This window comes from Podarcis liolepis (assembly GCF_965112155.1).
Source record: "Podarcis liolepis genome assembly, chromosome: 11".
Lineage (NCBI taxonomy): Eukaryota > Metazoa > Chordata > Lepidosauria > Squamata > Lacertidae > Podarcis > Podarcis liolepis.
Window position 1 is genome coordinate 51,044,220 of NC_139565.1, and position 19,908 is coordinate 51,064,127.

At 44.6% G+C, this 19,908-nt stretch overlaps 1 protein-coding gene across 4 annotated transcripts in view; it reads left to right on the forward strand.

The window, feature by feature from the left end:
- The first annotated feature begins 525 nt into the window (after positions 1-525).
- FECH (ferrochelatase) overlaps positions 526-19,908 on the forward strand; it is a 28,522-nt gene continuing 9,139 nt past the window's right edge. The window contains exons 1-7 of one of the 4 annotated variants that reach the window (XM_083466149.1): positions 526-790; positions 4,084-4,201; positions 5,520-5,639; positions 8,077-8,225; positions 12,281-12,415; positions 13,564-13,670; positions 18,635-18,733. In XM_083466149.1, coding sequence (XP_083322275.1) covers positions 727-790; positions 4,084-4,201; positions 5,520-5,639; positions 8,077-8,225; positions 12,281-12,415; positions 13,564-13,670; positions 18,635-18,733 — 792 coding nt within the window. In that variant the 5' untranslated portion in view covers positions 526-726. Of the gene's footprint in view, positions 1,374-4,083; positions 4,202-5,519; positions 5,640-8,076; positions 8,226-12,280; positions 12,416-13,563; positions 13,671-18,634; positions 18,734-19,908 lie in introns of all 4 variants that reach the window. The other 3 variants (XM_083466148.1, XM_083466150.1, XM_083466151.1) reach the window with 3 other exon arrangements.

Here is a 19,908-nt window from a genome sequence, read left to right on the forward strand (position 1 = left end):
ATTAATTATACATAACAGTATATACTTTTGTCCCTACTCATTTATCCTAATTTCCCCCCTTCCTCCCTCCCTTTTAACCCCTCCCCCCAACACTTGTTCTCTCTTCAGATCTTTAACCATGAGCACAGATTATTCATTCTAATTTGAATGCTTGGGTTGGCTTCCCCCAGTGCTATCCAATTCCTATAACTTGTCCATTTATTCAAAATCTTTTGACATTTGTTTTCCCATGTCTCTTCCGTCATCACCTGTTCAAATACCATATCAAATTGTATATATTCAAAAACACAGTCATTCCATTTATCCCTTTATTTCCATCCTAATGCATTGCAGTTGACCTGATAAAGGTCAGGTTTGGGGGGTTATTTTTTTCTAATTGTCCAAAAAACCTTTTAAAAAAGCGTTAGGGGCTTTCCCAGTCCCATCCTAGCGCAAAGCGCCTACTCCCTGGGTCCCCGCACATGACTCGCCTTGCAGACTGTGGGAAGGGCGGAGGAGGCGCCGCCTTCCGCCCCTTTTTGCGCACAAAGGGCTTTTCGCCTTTTCTCTCTCGTCGCCCCGCCCCTCTGGCTAGCTTGTCACAGCCCAGGCGAGCAAAAAGTGCTTCTGGAGAGATTAAAACAAACTCACCAGTGTGGGCGAGACTCCCTGGGAAGGCATGCCACAAAGCAGCTCAGTTAACTCGAGGAAGGAACTGTACCGCTCGGGCTGCTGCACAGTAACGGAATGCATTTAGTTAACACAAACATGGCTGCTGCCTTCAGAGCTGCAAACCGAGCCTTGTACCCATGTAAGTGAACAAACCGGCTGCCTCTTTCTCCAAAGGGTCGTTGCAATGCCTATTTCCTTCCCCCTCTCTTCCTTACTAAGAGGATTCTCCCCTCAGCCCGCAGAGGGGGAATGGGGAGAGCACCTTTTAACTGGGTTTTGTTGGCTGTCTGGAGAGAAAGAAATGAGGGGGCTCTTGCATTTTCCTTTTCCCGGGGTGGCGAGAGATGCGCTTTTGCTGCGGAGGTCGATCTCCCGGGGTCAGTGGGGGGTGGGGGTGGGAAAAAAGAAAAACGGCGTTATGCAAGCAGCGTCTCTCTTATATAAGGACTTCTAGCAAATGCATTGCTTTTTTATTTTGTTAAAGTGACAGCACAGAAACCGCTTTTTCGCAATCCTATGCAACTTTTTACGCGGAATCAGGATAAACAGACTGGGCAAGAGAATTGTTCTTTTTTTAATTATAGAAAAGGGTTTTCAGCACGCCTTACATAAATCAGCACAACAAGGCTAGTACTTGAGCGAGAATATTATTTTAAAAAATTAAAAATCCACGCCCACCTGAGACCCGCAGAATGCACGCGCGGACTATATAGCCCTCCCAGGTAAGGCTAAAGTGCGCGCGGTTGGTTTTGTGCAAGCGATCGTCGGTTTGGGTGCGAAAACGAAAGGGGATCCGTGTTGCTGACGCCGAGAGCTTGTTACACAACGTGGCCGCCGGAGAGGAGAGTTTGCGTAAAGGCACCACCTCTGGAGAGCTTTGCATCCGGCGTGCAGCATCAGGGAAACGGAGAGTTTGGAAAGTGCAAACTGCAGGGAGTTTGATTGTTGTTCTGCTTGGAACCGTTTCACTTTTGGGTGTGTTTAAGTTTAAATTAAATAATTGCAACTGTTTTAATCTGGTGGGGTTTTTTTTAAATAGCTGTATTTTATGGTGCTGTAACCCATCCAGGGAACCTTAGGGTGAAGGAACAAATACTGTGGAATGAATATTGTCAACATTTTAAGAAACCAAAGAGATCTGCAGTTTTTGCGGACCTGCCTCTCAGCTGGATGTTGCAAGGCTCATTTTTAAATATGGAATTCGTGGGTTTTCTCCCTCCCCTGCTAGGTACAATCTTTTCCTTTCAGGGAAAACTCAGGTGGTGAATGTCAAAAGAACTGTAGCATGTTGGGAAGCCTCCCAAGTTTTCAGAACTAAAAATATTTAAAAGGTGGGAGGGGAAACCAAAGCAGCCAATCTAACCCCTATAGTTGAATTTGAAGCCCATTTCAAGGCTTTCATACCAAACTTGCATGTATGATTATCGCTGTCACCTTTAAAGACTAGAATTGATCACAGTCTCTCATATGCACAACGTTTGGTGAATGGGCGCTGATGAAAAGTTTCTACCAAAAACAGTGCTCGAAAGTCTAAGCGCTTTTTGCAGAAGGGAATTTCATTAGCGTGAGCAGTTTCCGAGCTCTGGGCTCAGTACTGTGACTAAGATTTCAGATTAAAACTGCAGTGTGGAAAGAAAGGAGGACTTTTTCCTGCCTCCCCACTTCCAGCTACTCTCTGAAGACTGGAGAAGAGACCCTCTTCAGAATATTAGGGAGGTGAGCAGGGGAAGGACTAGACCATGTGAAAAATGAACATAATATTTTAGCTGCAGTTCATTCATTTTCAGTTTTGTACAGTGGTACCTCGCAAGACGAAAAACTCGCAAGACGAAAGAGTTTTTCGTTTTTTGAGCTGCTTCACAAGACGAATTTCCCTATGGGCTTGCTTTGCAAGACGAAAACGTCTTGCAAGTTTGTTTCCTTTTGGATTTTCAACGCATTCCTATGGGAAACCGTGCTTCGCAAGACGAAAAATTCGCAAGACGAAAAAACTCGCAGAACGAATTAATTTCGTCTTGCGAGGCACCACTGTATTAGTGCGCCTAGACATTCCATTGTTGCGCCCATAACCTAGGTTTAAGGTGCCCTTTAGCTCCTAGCTTTCATATCTCAGTTTCTAACACTGACCAAAACACAAAATGTTGAAAGTGTGATACTGGATTATGAAGGTTAGTACAGTGGTACCTCTGGATGCGAACGGTATCCGTTCCGGAGCCCCGTTTGCATCCAGAAGCGAACGCAATCTGTGCGTGCGTGGGTTGCAACTTGCCGCTTCTGCTCATGCGCGTGACGTCATTTTGACCGTCTGCTCATGTGCAAGCGGCGAAACCTGGAGGTAACGCGCTCCGTTACTTCCGGGTTGCCCCAGCGAGCAACCCAAAAATACTTATCCCGAAGCTACTTGAACCCGAGGTATGACTGTATTGTCAGCTTTACAAGTGAAGGTGAGCAGTTTGCACTCCTGTTATCAACTGTGAAGTTGGTTTCCCCCCCTTCCCCAAGCTCTAGACCAGGGGTCGGCAACCTAAGGCCCATGGGCCACAAGCGGCCCATGGGGGTCGTTTAACAGGCTCATGGACCCCCGCCACTCGGTCAGCTCCCATGCACTGTGCTAAACCAGCATGGAGCAGAGCAGGGACTGCCTTCCGCAACGCTGGCCAGCTTCCCATTGGCTGCAGGAAGCTCCTGCAGCCACTGGGTAGCTGCGCACGCCTCTTCAGCGCTGGAAGGAGCGCTGGAAATAGTGTTCCTGCGTGCGCGCACTCCGGCCCACTGCTGAGTCTGCAGGACCATGAATCAGCCCAAGCCACAAAAACTTTGCCGACCCCTGCTCTAGACAGGTCAACTGCCTACAAATGCAGCCCTTGTTGTTTTATAGGCAAATTTTAGAAGATCCAAAATAGAGAAGCTCCGTTTGGGGGCATCAAGTTTTGACCTCGCACAAGGCACCATATTACAACAGATGACTAAAGTATGCCTATTGTGCAGGCATCACTAAGAGGGCAGGCGGCATTGTGGAGACAGAAAAAAACCCACAAGAGAAGCTCTAGAAATGGCCTTGGAAATATGCTCAAATTTAACAACTGTAGAGTGAAATAAACCAATCCTTAATTTTTTCCTAAATGCCTGACACCTGCTTATCGGGGGATTTTCTGTTGTGTTTATTTTCTGATTGCATTTGCATTCGTGTGTGCATTTTCGAGGAAATGCTGTAGCTCAGTGACAGAGGCTGTTTTATGCATGGAGAAAGTCCCACGGTCAGTTCTTGCAGGTCATTGTGGACCGTTCTGGGCTTGGTGAGGACAAATCATCTGACTCCGTACAAGGCAGCTTCTCATGGGTTTTGAATGAACGAAATACCGCATTGCAAAGAAACAAACCAAATAATAAACTAATTGTGGGTTGTTCTGTTTCCCCCTTGCTCTTGTCTAGTCACAGCAAGCAATGGCTGCAGTCGGGCAAGAGTGCAGCTACAAGGGAGATGTCAGTCAACAGCGACGGCAGCTGCGCAAGCCCAAAAAACCAAGCCTCAGGCCCAACCTGAAAAGAGGTAGGGAGCTGTTGTGTGGGTGGTTCATCTGCACAGGAACTGATAAAGCTCTGCATATGGGTGTAGTTTAAACTGTAGAACCTCAGAGAAATTACATGCTTTTCAGAGAAGGGGGAGGGGACCCTGCGGCTGTGCAAATATTGGTGGACTGTAGTTCCCATCAGCCCTGGCTAGCATAGCTGACAGGCGTGAGGGGAGTTGCAGACCACCAATATTTGGAGGGCAGCAGGCTTCTCACCCCTGCGAAAAAAAATTAAAAGTAATGTCAGGCTGTGCATACACTTAACAGGGAGTAAGCCCAATTGGAACACAGCGAGGCTTGCTTACAAATTAAAATGGCTCGGATTTTGGTGCCTGTTAAGCTAGTGTTACCCGTTGGCTGATGAGGAGTGAATATTAACGCCTCCTTTCAGTGCTGGATTTACGTATAAACTAAACAAGCTATAGCTTAGGGCCCCACTCTCTTGGGGCCCCCCAAAAAATTTAAAGGAAAAAAACAACTGGATGTGCATTTCCAAAATATAAAATAAAACCTACATACAGCAACAGTGGTTTGTGTTATGGAGGCTCCTATGATGTAAGTAATGGGCCCCGCCTGCTAGCTTGCTCCCTAAAATATCACTAGTTGGCTCATTTTTATATACAGGGTGCCTACATTCTGCTATTTATAATTATTAGTAGTTTGCATCATATATTTACACCTCTTGTTATGTCAGGTTATAGCAAGTTTCTAGAGACTAGATTATGAGTCTTTGTAAATTGTGTTTCTAAAGGAACTTTTGTTATTGCCAAATGCCAATGTGTTTGCATTATTAAGTTTGTTATGAATAAAAAAATCATTTTAAGTTAGCACTTAATAATAATTTCACTATTAATATACTTCTTAATTATTTAATTATTTTGCAATGTTATTTTGCACTTAATTATTTTGCAATGTTTCTAGGCGGCCTTTCAGAGGGCCTTTCCGAAGCAATTTGGGCGTAAAATAAAATGTAAAACTTCAATATAGAGTTTCAGTACAATAACAGTAATTTAAAACGGGCACCCATTACGATGCCTTCCAAACGTGGGTTGGACTCCATCTCCCATCAGCCCAAGCCAGCATGGCCAATATCGGGGGACACAGGAGTAGCTGGGGGATGCTGGGAGTTGTAGTCCTAGCACTATGTGGCAGGCACCCTGCTGGTTACCCCCAGGTTAAAATATCTCACAGTCAGCCAAATAAGAAACAAACAAAAAATGGAAAGTGGAAGGCAGCCCTTGTTTTATTTTGAATTGATGTGTTAAACTTATCCTCCTGTTCTCTTTTTTCCTATAGGAAACCTAAAACAGGGATCTTGATGTTAAACATGGGAGGCCCAGAGACACTTGGAGACGTCCATGATTTTCTTCTTAGGCTTTTCCTTGACAGAGACCTGATGACTCTTCCGGTCCAAAAGTAAGACTTAGTGCTTTGGTCTGCCCGAAGTCGTGCTGAGTTGCTTACTGTTTTAGGAGAGTTAGGAACTCTTTCTTTCTTTCTTTCTTTCTTTCTTTCTTTCTTTCTTTCTTTCTTTCTTTTCTTTCCTTTCCTTTCCTTTCCTTTCCTTTCCTTTCCTTTCCTTTCCTTTTCTTTCTTTTCTTTTCTTTTCTTTTCTTTTCTTTTCTTTTCTTTTCTTTTCTTTTCTTTTCTTTTCTTTTCTTTCTTTCTTTCTTTCTTTCTTTCTTTCTTTCTTTCTTTCTTTCAACACCTGGCTTTCTTTATTGTTTCATAAAATGTATACACCATTTGATTGTTGTTTAAAAACACACACCCTTAAAGCAATTCATGAAGAGAGCAAAGCAATAAAATGACCGGCAAAAGCAGTTAAAAACAACTAATGTATTTTTCGCTTGATAGGACGCACCGGACCATAGGACACACCTTGTTTTAGAGGGGGACAACAAGGGAAAAAAAATTTCTCCCTTTCTCTGCTCAGCGGCCCTTCAGCGAAGCGGCAGGAGAAACGGAGCCCCTTCCATTTCTCCTCCCGCTTCGCTGAAGGGGCGCTGCGCAGCTCTCCCTCTCTGCTGAAGCAAGACTCTCCTGGCTTCAGCGAAAGGAAGCCGAAGCCTGCGGAGCACAGCTACCCCGAAGCCTGGAGAGCGAGAGGGGTCGGTGCGCACCGACCCCTCTCGCTCTCCAGGCTTCAGCGAAAGAAGCGCGGAGGGAGCGCTCCCTCTGCGCTTCGGAGGCTTTTGCTGAAGCCAAGGAGCCTGTATTCACTCCATAGGACGCACACACATTTTCCCTTAATTTTTGAAGGGGAAAAAGTGTGTCCTATAGAGCGAAAAATACGGTACTTAGAACATTTGTAAAATAGCAATAAGCTAAAAGCAGATTAAAACACATGTCAATCTGAGCAGGCTTTTGGTCAGGAAGGGTGATGGTTGACTTCCCGGCCTTGTTTGGAATTTTCATTAGCTGACTTAAATGTGATGCAGGTAAGTAGAAAGTATTTGACACCTTGTGTGGTGTTGCATATATCTGGTAACATTGAAACGGTGCCTTCAGTTCCTGCAAACGGCTGGCTTGCAGTTCCATGCCTTGCCAGCCAGTCTGTGGTTTCTAGGTGTGCTAACATGTGCGTAGCTGCTGATGGCTCAATCTGAAATCTGTGTCCAAGGCGGCTGTCTACCAGCTCCATCTGCTACTCAGGTTGAGACCCTACCTGCCCATGGACTGTCTTGCCAGAGTGGTGCATGCTCTGGTTATCTCCCGCTTGGACTACTGCAACGCACTCTATGTGGGGCTACATTTGAAGGTGACCTGGAAACTACAACTACTGCAATCCAGCATACAGTAGCTAGACTGGTGACTGGGAGCGGCCACTGAGACCACATAACACCGGTCTTGAAAGACCTACATTGGCTCCCAGTACGTTTCCGAGCACAATTCAAAGTGTTGGTGCTGACCTTTAAAGCCCTAAATGGCCTCATTCCAGTATACCTGAAGGAGCGTCTCCACCCCCATCATTCTGCCCGGACACTGAGGTCCAGCGCCAAGGGCCTTCTGGCGGTTCCCTCACTGCCAGAAGTGAGGTTACAGGGAACCAGGCAGAGGGCCTTCTCGGTAGTGCTGCCCCCCTCCCCCCCGTGGAACGCCCTCCCATCAGATGTCAAAGAAATAAACAACTATCAGACTAAGACACCTGAAGGCAGCCCTGTTTAGGGAAGCTTTTAATATTTGATGAATCATTGTATTTTAATATTCTGCTGGAAGCTGCCCAGAGTGGCTGGGGAAACCCAGCCAGATGGGCATGGTATAAATATATTATTATTATTATTATTATTATTATTATTATTATTATTATTATTATTATTATTATTATTATTATTATTATTAAACACGATGCTGGTGAACAGGATGGAGGTAAAGTGAGATTGCTATTGCTCAACTACATGGAATTGGCAAAAATGACTGGCAGAATCCGAGACCAGGGAGAAGAGTTGGTGAAAGAAGACTGGAAGAAATTTAAAGACTATTTACAGAAATACTGTAAAATTAATGAATGTTAGAAGGATGTTGGATAGAAACTAAGGGGTTTCCAGCTGTAATGCTTTAGGAGATATGAAAAAAAAGGTTTATAAATGGGTAAAAGTTTAATGGTAAGGATTTGCTGAACTAACAAATTGAAGTGGAATACAAAGAAGGGAGGTATGAGGAGGTCTGGGGAAATAAGCGTAAGGAAGATATGTTCTGGAAAATTATTTGTTTTTTAACTGTTTTTATGTTGTATTTTGTTTCTTTTTATTTTTTATTTTTTTCATTGTTATATTTTTAAAAAACTTTATTAAATATCTTTTGGGGGAAAAAAGAGATTGCTATTGCTAACAGCCATGTCTCGACATTTCAGTAAGCTGGCGCCTTTTATTGCCAAACGACGGACGCCCAAAATCCAGGAACAGTATAGTCAGATTGGTGGAGGGTCGCCTATTAAGAAATGGACTGCTACGCAAGGAGAAGGCATGGTGAAGCTGTTGGATGAAATGTCTCCCCACTCTGGTACGTGAGTCCTTCCTTTAGGCATGTCCTGCAAATACTTTTTAAAAAAGACTCTGCACACATTTGTATGGCAAAAATACTCTCTTCCAAGCGGTGCATGTGAAAAAATCCATGTACAGTGGTACCTCAGAAGTCAAACGCCTTGTGACTCAAACGTTTTTGATCCCGAACCCCCCAAACCCAAAAGTGAGTGTTCCGGTTTGCGAACGTTCTTTGGAACCCGAACTTCCGGCGTGGGTTCCATGGCTTCTGATTGGGTGCACGAGCTTCCTGCAGCCAATTGGAAGCCGCACCTTGGTTTCGGAACATTTTGGAAGTTGGACGGACTTCTGGAACGGGTTCCGTTTGACTTCCGAGGTACAACTGTCGTGTCCTAAAATGCGAGAAGCATAGTTACAGGGAGCCAGGCGGGAGGGCCTTCTCAGAAATGGCACCCTCCCTGTTCAATGCCCCCCCATCAGACGTCAAGGAAATAAGTAACTATACAGTGGTACCTCGGGTTACATATGGTTCAAGTTACACACTCCGTTAACCCAGAAATAGTTCTTCAGGTGAAGAACTTTGCTTCAGGATAAGTACAGAAATTGGGCTCCGGTGGCGCAGCGGCAGCAGGAGGCCCCATTAGCTAAAGTGGTGCTTCAGGTTAAGAACAGTTTCAGGTTAAGAACGGACCTCCGGAACGAATTAAGTACTTAACCCGAGGTACCACTGTACAGCCTTTAGAAGAAATCTGAATGCAGCATTGTATAGGGAAGTTGTTTAATGTTTTATTTTTATATATGTAGGAAGCCGCTCCACTCAGGGTACAAATAATAATAATAATAATAATAATAATAATAGTTATAACCAGAGACAAAGCCCTTTAGGGAATGTTGGGATACTGCTGGGGAGACGGGGGCATCAGGCAGGCCCCCAGCTGGCTCCAGCCACCGGCCGGCAGCCGGGCGATCACCAGTCTCCCTTGGAACAGCATCAAACAGCGACACGAGCCTCAGATACGTTTAGAGACTCGGCACGCTCTATCAGCAGAGTGAATAAATCTTTGCACAACGGAAGTGGCGGACAGAGAAATGTGTAAGCATATTTACAGCATTTATTCAGCATAGTTCAGGAACAAAGGAAAAAACATGTCTGCTTCCCTACGTGTCCAGCAAACAGCTGAAAGCAAAAGCAATATACAGAACGGAAGTTCCCGGCAAGTGCTGGAAGTAAACAGGCATGTGACACACAACAGTCATTCCTGTTCCCTTTTAAGGTGGAACGGAACTATATCCTAACAGGGAAGAGCTGTAGCTCAGTGGTAGAGCATCTGCTTTGCAGGCCAAAGGTTGCAGGTTCAATCCCCAGCATCTCCAGGTCAGGCTGGGAATCATAGAATCATAGAGTTGGAAGACACCACAAGGGCCATCGAGTCCAACCCCCTGCCAAGCAGGAAACACCACCAGAGCACTCCTGACATATGGTTGTCAAGCCTCTGCTTAAAGACCTCCAAAGGAGGAGACTCCACCACACTCCTTGGCAGCAAATTCCACTGTCGAACAGCTCTTACTGTCAGGAAGTTCTTCCTAATGTTTAGGTGGGATCTTCTTTCTTGTAGTTTGGATCCATTGCTCCGTGTCCGCTTCTCTGGAGCAGCAGAAAACAACCTTTCTCCCTCCTCTATGTGACATCCTTTTATATATTTGAACATGGCTATCATATCACCCCTTAACCTCCTCTTCTCCAGGCTAAACATGCCCAGCTCCCTTAGCCGTTCTTCATAAGGCATCGTTTCCAGGCCTTTGACCATTTTGGTTGCCCTCCTCTGGACACGTTCCAGTTTGTCAGTGTCCTTCTTGAACTGTGGTGCCCAGAACTGGACACAGTACTCCAGGTGAGGTCTGACCAGAGCAGAATACAGTGGCACTATTACTTCCCGTGATCTAGATGCTATACTCCTATTGATGCGGCCCAGAATTGCATTGGCTTTTTTAGCTGCCGCGTCACACTGTTGGCTCATGTCAAATTTGTGGTCAACTTGACCAATGTCCCCTGCATAAAACCTCAGAGAGCTGCTGCCAGTCCGTATTGACAGTACTGAGCTCAATGGAGCAGTGCTTTGCTTGATAAACGCAGAAGGCACCTGCCTAATACGCAAAGCTAACAAATTCTGCGGTATAGTTGCGTTAAGCGGCCCGTTTCATGGCAAACATCCAACGGATGTTGTGAGAAGCATTGAGCGATGGTTCTCAAAGAAAGAAGGGTGTAGCATGGCCAGAACGCTGCCTGTTCATGTTTGAACCAGCTCCAACAAGTCCTCCTGGCTGCTGATACTGAACACAAGCAGATCTGAGTGTGGCTCGCCGTTCCCGCCAAAACCGTTGCTCCTTCCTTATCATCCAGCCTGAACTCAGGGGAGGAACCTCGCAAGTTGTTGGGTGGGGCCGATGACAGTTGCTCAACTTGAGGGCGCTGGGGGAGTCTGGCAAAATGAGAACCTTATCAGACACTCTCTAAATGGTCCATTTGTCAGGCACCCAAATAGCCAGAGTTCTATGGGAGATGGAACAGGTTGAACCAAGTTGCAACAGCACCTGAACCCTCCCCATCGGCAGACCCAGATGCAGATGTGCTTAGTTACCATGCATTGCCTGTCCATCTCTTGACCCGGTGATGTGTCAATCAGCCATTCTGGATCAAAGCCACCAGGCGGAACTTTGGTATCCGCAAGCACGATGCTTTTAAAAGAGACCTGCTAGCGTGGGACACAAGATTGATGTGCGTTGCAAAGCAATTGCACGTGCGAACTGCGGTAATTAGACTAGCGCACATAGATCGTGTTCTTGACACAAGTAAGCACACTGCGAAAGATCTGAAGGCTAGTCTCCAACACTCCCTCGCCTTGTCAGGCAAGTCAGTAGCTTTTTTTTTTTAAAAAAAGTAAAATTAGTGTGTTTAAAAGGGCTGGGGAATTGGGAGCATTAAGTTAATGGTTTAGGGAGCCTTATCTGCTCCTGTCAGACCTCATCACTCCCTCTGATTTTACAGCCTGGCTTCCCCAGTGAAAGCCGCCCTGCCTTTTATCTATTTGTACATCCTTTGCATCTTAACTTTCACTCCTATTATGTCAGGCAGGCCTCTTCTGTTTCTGCCATGGCTGCGGGCTACTGTTTTTTTGCTAGATAAGTGCAAAGCAGGTAGGAAAGGGGAACAACACTTCTTGGAAGCTGGCTGAAGTCTGCGACTCCGACATGATGGAAGTCTTTGCTTCCTTGGAGTTCTGTTTAAAATGGTTGGTTTGTCTATTTTCTCCTTTCCAGCTGTCAAGGTTTCCTATTTGGCAAAATACAGTGGTACTTCGGGTTACATATGCTTCAGGTTACAGACTCCGCTAACCCAGAAATAGTTAAGAACTTTGCTTCAGGATGGGAACAGAAATTGTGCTCCGGTGGCAGTGGGAGGCCCCATTAGCTAAAGTGGTGCTTCAGGTTAAGAACAGTTTCAGGTTAAGAACTGCCTCCCCACTTCCAGCTACTCTCCGAAGACTGGAGGAGAGACCCTCTTAAGAATATTAGGGAGGTGAGCAGGGGAAGGACTGGACCATGTGAAGAATGAACATAATATTTTGGCTTCAGTTCATTCATTTTCAGCTTTATATTCTTGTTATTAAAAAAAAGGCATTCTGTTGTTGCACCCATAAGCTCCGTTTAAGGTGCTGTTTAGCTCCTAGCTTTCATATCTCAGTTTCTAATGCTGTTGTAAATGCACCACTTGGAGAGCCTTTCAGAATTGTTGAGTTGGAAGGGACCGCGAGGGTCATCTAGTCCAGCCCCCTCTTTATTGTTTTTAAAAATGTTCATAAGGCAGAAAAGACACTCCTACAACTGGAAGGCACAGGCAATGTTTACACCAGCTTTTTTGCCAACCTGGTGCCCGCCACATGTTTTTACTACAACTCCCATCAACGTGTGATCCAAAACATCTGGAGGGTGCCAGGGTAGCAAAAGGCTGCCTCGCATAATGTTTAGATCACGTTGCTCCACAGAATAAGGTGACCAGCCATCTTCTGTTTCCAGCGCCGCACAAGTACTACATCGGATTCCGCTATGTCCACCCTCTGACGGAGGAAGCTATTGAAGAGATGGAGGAGGATGGCATTGAACGGGCTGTTGCTTTCACACAGTACCCACAGTACAGCTGCTCTACCACAGGTGAGCTCGTACCTGGAGTACAGACTCAATGCCCGGCCTCCAAAGGCAGGCCTTGGTCTAATCCAGGGGCCAGTTCTGGGAATCTGCTTATTCTATGCCTCAGCAAGAATACGCAAGGCAGTATCAAAATAGTCTTCCTCTTGATTTTGAGTAATCACAGTCCATTCTGCACATCTAGTACTACGGAACAGGCTCAGGTCAGGTGCTAGGATCTAGGCTTGCTAGAACCCCAACACGAGTTCTCCAGGAGTTTCCCCCCAGCGCTGCCTCGAGTTGCCTGGGATTGGACCTTCTGCATGCCAAACAAGTGCTCTGCCACTTGCGCTCTACTTGGGCAGGAGCAGCAGCAATACTGTACAGGGTTCTCCTTTGGCTCATTGCACAATTCATGCTGGTCTTGCTTTATGTGAAAGTGAGGTGGCGGTTATGTCAGCAAGCAGCGAGGCAGGTACGCTTTTACTTAGATGTGGACGTGCAGCAGAAAATGGTATTCAAAACTTGATTTTTAAAAAATGGTTTAGAACCACTCAATATCAGTTTCTGAGGAGCAATAGGCAGGGGAAATGTGGAACCTGCTTAGCTGTGCCACAGCCCAAAAATTATTAGCTGGTGGTAACATGGAGGTGACCTTTTTCACTGTTACCACCCATGTTGTGGAATGCTCTCCTTGCTAAAATATGAGAGGCCCCATCAGTATTGGCATTCCGCCGGCTCTTGAAGACATAGTTCATTACATGAGCTCTCCCCCAAACCTCCTCTCTTAACTTGTTAATGCTGAGGTCTTGTTTTATTGCTCACTTTAATTGTGTGTGTCTGTTTCAGTGTTTTGTTGGAATTGCCTTGTGTATTTTAACGTGTGCTGACATTTTCTGGTAGCTGTCTTTATACTTGTAAACGGCTTCGAAGCCACTTGGGCAGTGTAAATTCAGTAACAGTAATAATTAACAATAATAATATGTCCTTTTTGAGCGGTGTACCTTCCTGGCGACACCAGCCTGACCACTGTGAGGGACTAAATGGACGTTGGGTCTGATCTAGCAGGGAACTTGTCCTTCGCAGAGTCCCTGTATCCCCTCCTTCCTTACCACAAGTCGCCTTTTCTGCTCTTTTTGCCTTTCTGATGGGCTCATTGCTTTTGTCCCCTTCAGGGAGCAGCTTAAACGCTATTTATCGCTACTATGACAAAAAGGGGGATAAACCAAAGATGAAGTGGAGCACAATTGACAGGTGGCCAACGCATCCCCTTCTCATTCAGGTACGGAATTCTTAGTGGGAACCAAAGCGAGGAGCAGCGGAAACCGGCCGGGTTTGCCAAAGTGCCAAGCGTCTGTTTGTTGAATGGTTTCTTTAAATGTAAAGGTTCATCATTGTTCCACTCCATGTGTATGTCTTTAAGGGGCCGGAGCAAGGGCCAGAGCAAGATAACGAGACCCAGCTTTACAGCTGTGAAACATAGCAGGTGCTGCTGAGTTGTATTTGATTAAGGTGTGTCAGCATCTGCGTGTAGTATATAAGGAGCAGCACCTAGCTCTCCCATTACCCTGGGGGATGGGTTGGTGGTTGGGTCTGGTTTGTTGATGTATTTAGTGTAAATGGAGTTTTTGTTTTTCTTATTAAAACCTTCTTTAAGTTATTTTTGAGTCCTTTCTTTTTAATGCATGATCTCCCCAGCAAGCTCTCTGCAGCGTCACTATACTGCAAAAAGCCAACATCTTTGGTTATGGGCCCAGCTGCTGAGTGGATGACTGCATATTTTTGGACTCTGAGAAAGGTTTGAAAACTCCTTCTCCTGTTAGCGTAGTTTTTGTGGGTCTGGAAGAGTTCCAGAATGGTTGACCGGGTTCCTGAAGCTGAGAAGGCTCTGGTCTTCCCACAGCTGACAGATGAGAACTATAGTTTATGGTCTTTTCGGGTGGAGGCGCTTTTGACCTCTAGAGAAGTATGGACCTATGTAACTGATGACCCTCCTGACCCTGTAACTAATGCTTGGTTGAAAGGAGATGCAAAAGCCAGGGCGATAATTAATTTGGCAGTCAGCGACCAGCAAGTAGTCTATATAAGAAATAAGAAAACTGCCAAAGAAATGTGGGACAGTCTTGCAGCAGTGCATGTTAGAAAAGAGTCAGCGTCTGCATTGACGTTTTTCAAGCAGTTGTACCAGACGAAGTTGCAGCCTGGTGGTGATTTGGCAGCACACTTGAGACGTCTGGAGGCAATACGCGGCGAATTAATTCGAAGGGACATGGAGGTACCTGATATTCAGTATGTTTTTATCATCCTTTGTTCCCTTAATGAGGACTTTGATGGTATAGCTAGCCAGATATCTGCTGTTCCACCAGCACAATTAACTGTGGAAGGGGTAACGGCAAGATTAATGGGCGAGTTGGATAGAAGGGAGGCTTGTGCCATAAGCACTCCTGTTTCCAGAAAGAATGAGGAACGCCATATGCAAACCTGTGGTGATACAACTGCATTTAAAGCTGCAAAGTGTTGTTGGTTCTGCAATAAGCAAGGACATTTTGCAAAGGACTGCAGATCCGAAAGAAAGCAAAGTACTCCCAAGCCTGTTTCTGTTCGTCAATCACGGTCGTCAGCCCAGCAGCCGGCATCGTATAGTAGAGACAGAAACGAGCCGCGAGCTTTTCACGCTCGGACTAAAGATCGTAAAAGAATTAAAGATGCCAAGTGGAAGTCTTTTGTTATCGACTCAGGAGCATCGCAGCATATCTGCAATGATCGAAGCTTGTTTATTTCTTTCGAAGAGGAAATTGGTAATGTACATTTAGCCAATTCACAAGTCTTGCAGTCGCTTGGCAGGGGTACTGTTAAACTTGACTCTTTAAACATTACAATAGCGAACTGCATTTACTGCCCGTCAGTGGACAATTTATTGTCAGTAAGGTGCTTTGCCCGTCAAGGCATAACTGTGCGTTTCTTAAAGTCTATGTGTGAGTTTTTCGAGGGGAACAAACGTCTATTGTATGCCCGGGAATCTGATGGTTTATATAGACTGTATTTTCGAACCTACTCCCAATCGCCTATAAATTGCAGAGCAGCGCAGTCAAGCCAGGGGTTGAGGAATGTAAGGCCACATTCTGGGTGTATCCACATGGCGCACAGAATTCTGGGACATCTGAATTTTGCTGATGTAATTAAGACAAAGAATATTGTCAATGGCCTCAACTTAAAACCATGCAAATTCTTTATGCAATGTCTATCCTGTTGCAAGAATAAGATTAAGGTTGCACGAAAGGGTAGGTGCTCAGATAGGAAAGTAACTGAGCCATTTGAGCGTGTACATTGTGATTTAGTTGGGCAACTCCCACCATCATTAGGAGGTTCAAAGTACTGGCTTACTCTGATAGACCAGTATAGTAGATATTGTTGGACTTATGCAATAGCTGAGAAGTCCCAAGCATTTGAGAAGTACAAGGTTTTTTGCAACTGGGTAAAAACACACTTTAACAAACCAATTAAGAACCTGTTTTCTGACCGGGGCGGGGAATTTGTTTCTGAGGATTTTGAGAAATTCCTGGAAGCGCAGGGGACTACTCATGAGTTATCTTGCCCCCGAAGTCCCTGGCAAAATGGGCTTGTTGAAGTTGTGCAGCGTGACTTGCAGGCAGGGGTTAAAACTTATCTGCACGATGCTAATCTGCCCAAAGCGTTTTGGGCTGAAGCACTCCATGCTTTTTGTTATGTTAGAAATCGCAGTTATCATTCTGGTTTAGATGTCACCCCCTATGAGAAGTTGTTTAAAAAACGCCCTAATCTGAAATACCTACGTATTTGGGGTTCAGATGTAATTATGCATTATCCTGCTAAGCAGAAATTGGGTGAACGTAGTGTTCAGGGAAAATTAATGGGCTACCAGCAGGGGGCGTACAGAATTTACATACCAGCAACTGGCAAATTTCATATTACCAGAAGCATGATACAAACTGTAAATTGGAATGGGGTTGCTGTTTTCCAAGATACTGATGGTATAAATGATACTGAGGAAGAAGAGGAAGAAGCAGCAGCAGGAGGAAATGGTGATTCTGAATTAATGGGAAAAGACAAAAAGCCTGTTGAATCTGATAATTTGTTTGAGGATTTAATGTCACAGGCACCTGAGGGGAGGTTAGATTCTCTTGAGTTTTCTGACCGTGAGCTTAGCCTACAGACACCTCTTCAGTCTGACAATGATGATTTACAACCTGAAACTAGTAGTTCACTTAGTCCCATTAAGTCTGAGGAGTCTGACTCTCCTTCCGGACTGAGACGTTCAGATAGAAAGAGGCAGAAGCCACAACGTTTCGCAGATGAACATTTTAATACTGTGTATGCCAATAAGGTGGTTTTTGAGCCAAAAAGCTACAATGATGTTCAGAATTTACCTAAGCACCAAGCTGTAAATTGGTATAAAGCTATGAACTCTGAGATAGCTTCTTTGGAGGAGGATGGCACTTGGTCTCTTGTACCACAAACCCCAGATATGAGACTTATTGATTCAAAATGGGTTTATAGAGTTAAAATGAATGACAAAAATGAAGTTGTAAGGTACAAGGCAAGACTAGTTGCTAGAGGTTTTCAACAAATTCCAGGCGAAGATTATGATTTGTGCTATTCACCAAGTGTAAAATATGAAACAGTTAAGCTTTTGTTAAAAGATGCATCACAATGTGGAAAAGCCCACTATGCAATGTTTCTCTGCTCTTAAGAGAGTGGTAATGTACCTTAAACATACCAAACATTATAGGTTGCAGTTTACATCACACATGAAAGACATGTACAAAGTATGCTTTATGTTTTTGTTCCACAATGATGAACCGCAGGGGAAATGTTGAATGGTTTCTTTAAATGTAAAGGTTCATCATTGTTCCACTCCATGTGTATGTCTTTAAGGGGCCGGAGCAAGGGCCAGAGCAAGATAACGAGACCCAGCTTTACAGCTGTGAAACATAGCAGGTGCTGCTGAGTTGTATTTGATTAAGGTGTGTCAGCATCTGCGTGTAGTATATAAGGAGCAGCACCTAGCTCTCCCATTACCCTGGGGGATGGGTTGGTGGTTGGGTCTGGTTTGTTGATGTATTTAGTGTAAATGGAGTTTTTGTTTTTCTTATTAAAACCTTCTTTAAGTTATTTTTGAGTCCTTTCTTTTTAATGCATGATCTCCCCAGCAAGCTCTCTGCAGCGTCACTATACTGAATAAAAGCCAACACTGTTGTGTCTGTGGGGACAGGATGCAGGACAGTGTTTCTCCAACTCGGGTCTCCAGCTGTTGTTGGACTACAACTCCCATCATCCCTAGCCAGCAGGATGATGGGAGTTGTAGTCCAACAACAGCCGGGGACCCCAGGTTGGGAGAAACACTTGATAGCATCTCTCTGATGTGCAGTGAGAACGTAGGTTCCTCAAGGAGCTCAAGGCTGTATTTGTGAAACAAATAGATAGCTGAATAGGTCAGGGTTCTTACTTGGAGCCTTTCCCCATATTTTATTTTATTTTTTTATATAATTTCAAAAAATCCTACTTTCTTAACCTTGTTCCTTGACTTCCCCCCACCCCCCTTCATGCATCCCAATTCCCATAATTATGTCAGCAAGTTATTATTTCTCCTCTTTACCATCTTAATATTACATCTTTTATGAAAAATAAGTTCTTTCCTAAGTTGGACTCAAATTCCCTTCCATCGATTTCCCATTTTGTATTAGATAATAGTCATATTAACTAAACCCAAAAGTCATAAGTGTTTTTAAAGTTCTATTCTTCCCTCCCTCCCATCCCCGGTTTTCTTCCCTTCCCCAGTACATGTCCAGAGTAACAGTTCTTAGCCTGGATTCCTCACATCCGAGGCTTTCAAGTCTCTTTCAGTCCCTCTCCGCCGGTCTTGTTGGTAGTCCTTTATGTTGGTCGTCGAATCTCGAAGGAGTTTTATCCCCATCCAACCAGGTTCTCTTCCCACAAGAGTATTTAAGAACAACTCCTGCAAAAGTTCCACAGGCCATACTCCTTTTCCCATATTTTATAACCGTTTTTTGTTTTACTCTTATGTAAAAATGCATAATTGTTAGTTGGTGCATGCCTAGAAAGGTTGGAAGAAAATCTTGGTGCAACATAGGAAATTATTATTATTTAAATGCATTCAAATTCTCAACTGTGCTAGAGGATCACTGTCATGATTGGGGAGGCTGGCATTTGGACTTGTGTTTTATTTCTCCAACTTTTGCTTTTCAGTGCTTTGCAGACCATATCCAGAAGGAACTGGACTTATTTCCACCCGACAAAAGGAAAGATGTAGTTATTCTGTTCTCCGCTCACTCTCTGCCAATGTCTGTGAGTAACAGCAGTCCATTTCCAAAGCTGCAAAATATTTTCTTAGAGAGGCGATTTTTTAAAAAAATCCTTGTTTGTATGATCTAATGATCCATTCACCAGTTTGCCTGTCCTTGCACAAGACCTGCTCCCTGCCTTGCAGGCCGTCTTCCACCTGCCCTGGGAGGGTGGAGCCTGGACTGACTCCATCTACAAAAGCTGAGGCTGCTTTATTTTAGATCTTGTGATTTATATGGAAATTGTTCAGCTTGGTTGTGCATCTCAAATTGTTTTATTTATTGTTCATGACTACTTTTGTTATGTTGTGGTTATGTATTTTTTTCTTATGTTGTAAGCCACCTTCAGCATGGTTTGAACTGCGGAAAGGCGACACACAAATAAAATTATGTATGTCTGTAAAGTGTCAGAAATACTGGGTTCTTCCTTGTATCATTCTCCTGCGCCGCACAGGGATTTTTGAGATCTGTGGAAATTTGGTGCCATCTAGTGGTTTCTCTTTAGCACCGAAAATAAGTTGCAATGCTGCAGTTCTGAATTAAGCTGTCTGGAGTTTGAAGGCACAAATGTTGCTTCAGTGGAAGAACAACCCACTAGAAATTATTTTTTAAAATATCCCCCGATAACATATTGCATCCACTTGAAATGTCTTGTATTAAACTACAGTTGGCTCCCGAACGCTACAAACCCGGAAGTGAGTGTTCTGGTTTGCGAACTATTTTTGGAAGCTGAACTATCCGATGTGGCTTCCGATTGGCTGCAGGAGCTTCCTGCAGCCAATCAGAAGCCATGCTTTGGTTTCCGAATGTTTTGGAAGTCGAACGGACTTCTGGAACGGATTGCGTTTGACATCCAAGGTATGACTGTATCTCCCTAGGAAGTGGAATGAATTGCTGAACCTCTCTGTCAAGTGTAGCTCTGTAAGGAGAATTAGGGTCTCCTAGCGACACTCAGCACCCTTGACAAAACTCTATTTCTCAGGATTCCTTGCAGGAAGCCATGACTGTTTAAAGTGGCGTGATACTGCTTTAAATGTATATAGTTCAGTGAGGGGGCATAATTTATTGGGTATAAGAAATAATTGGTTCTAAGCTTAGGCTGGGACCGCATCTGATGGGACTCCTTATGAGTAAGGGGAACCCTTTAACTGGCATGTGTTGCTGCAAAAGGTGGACTAA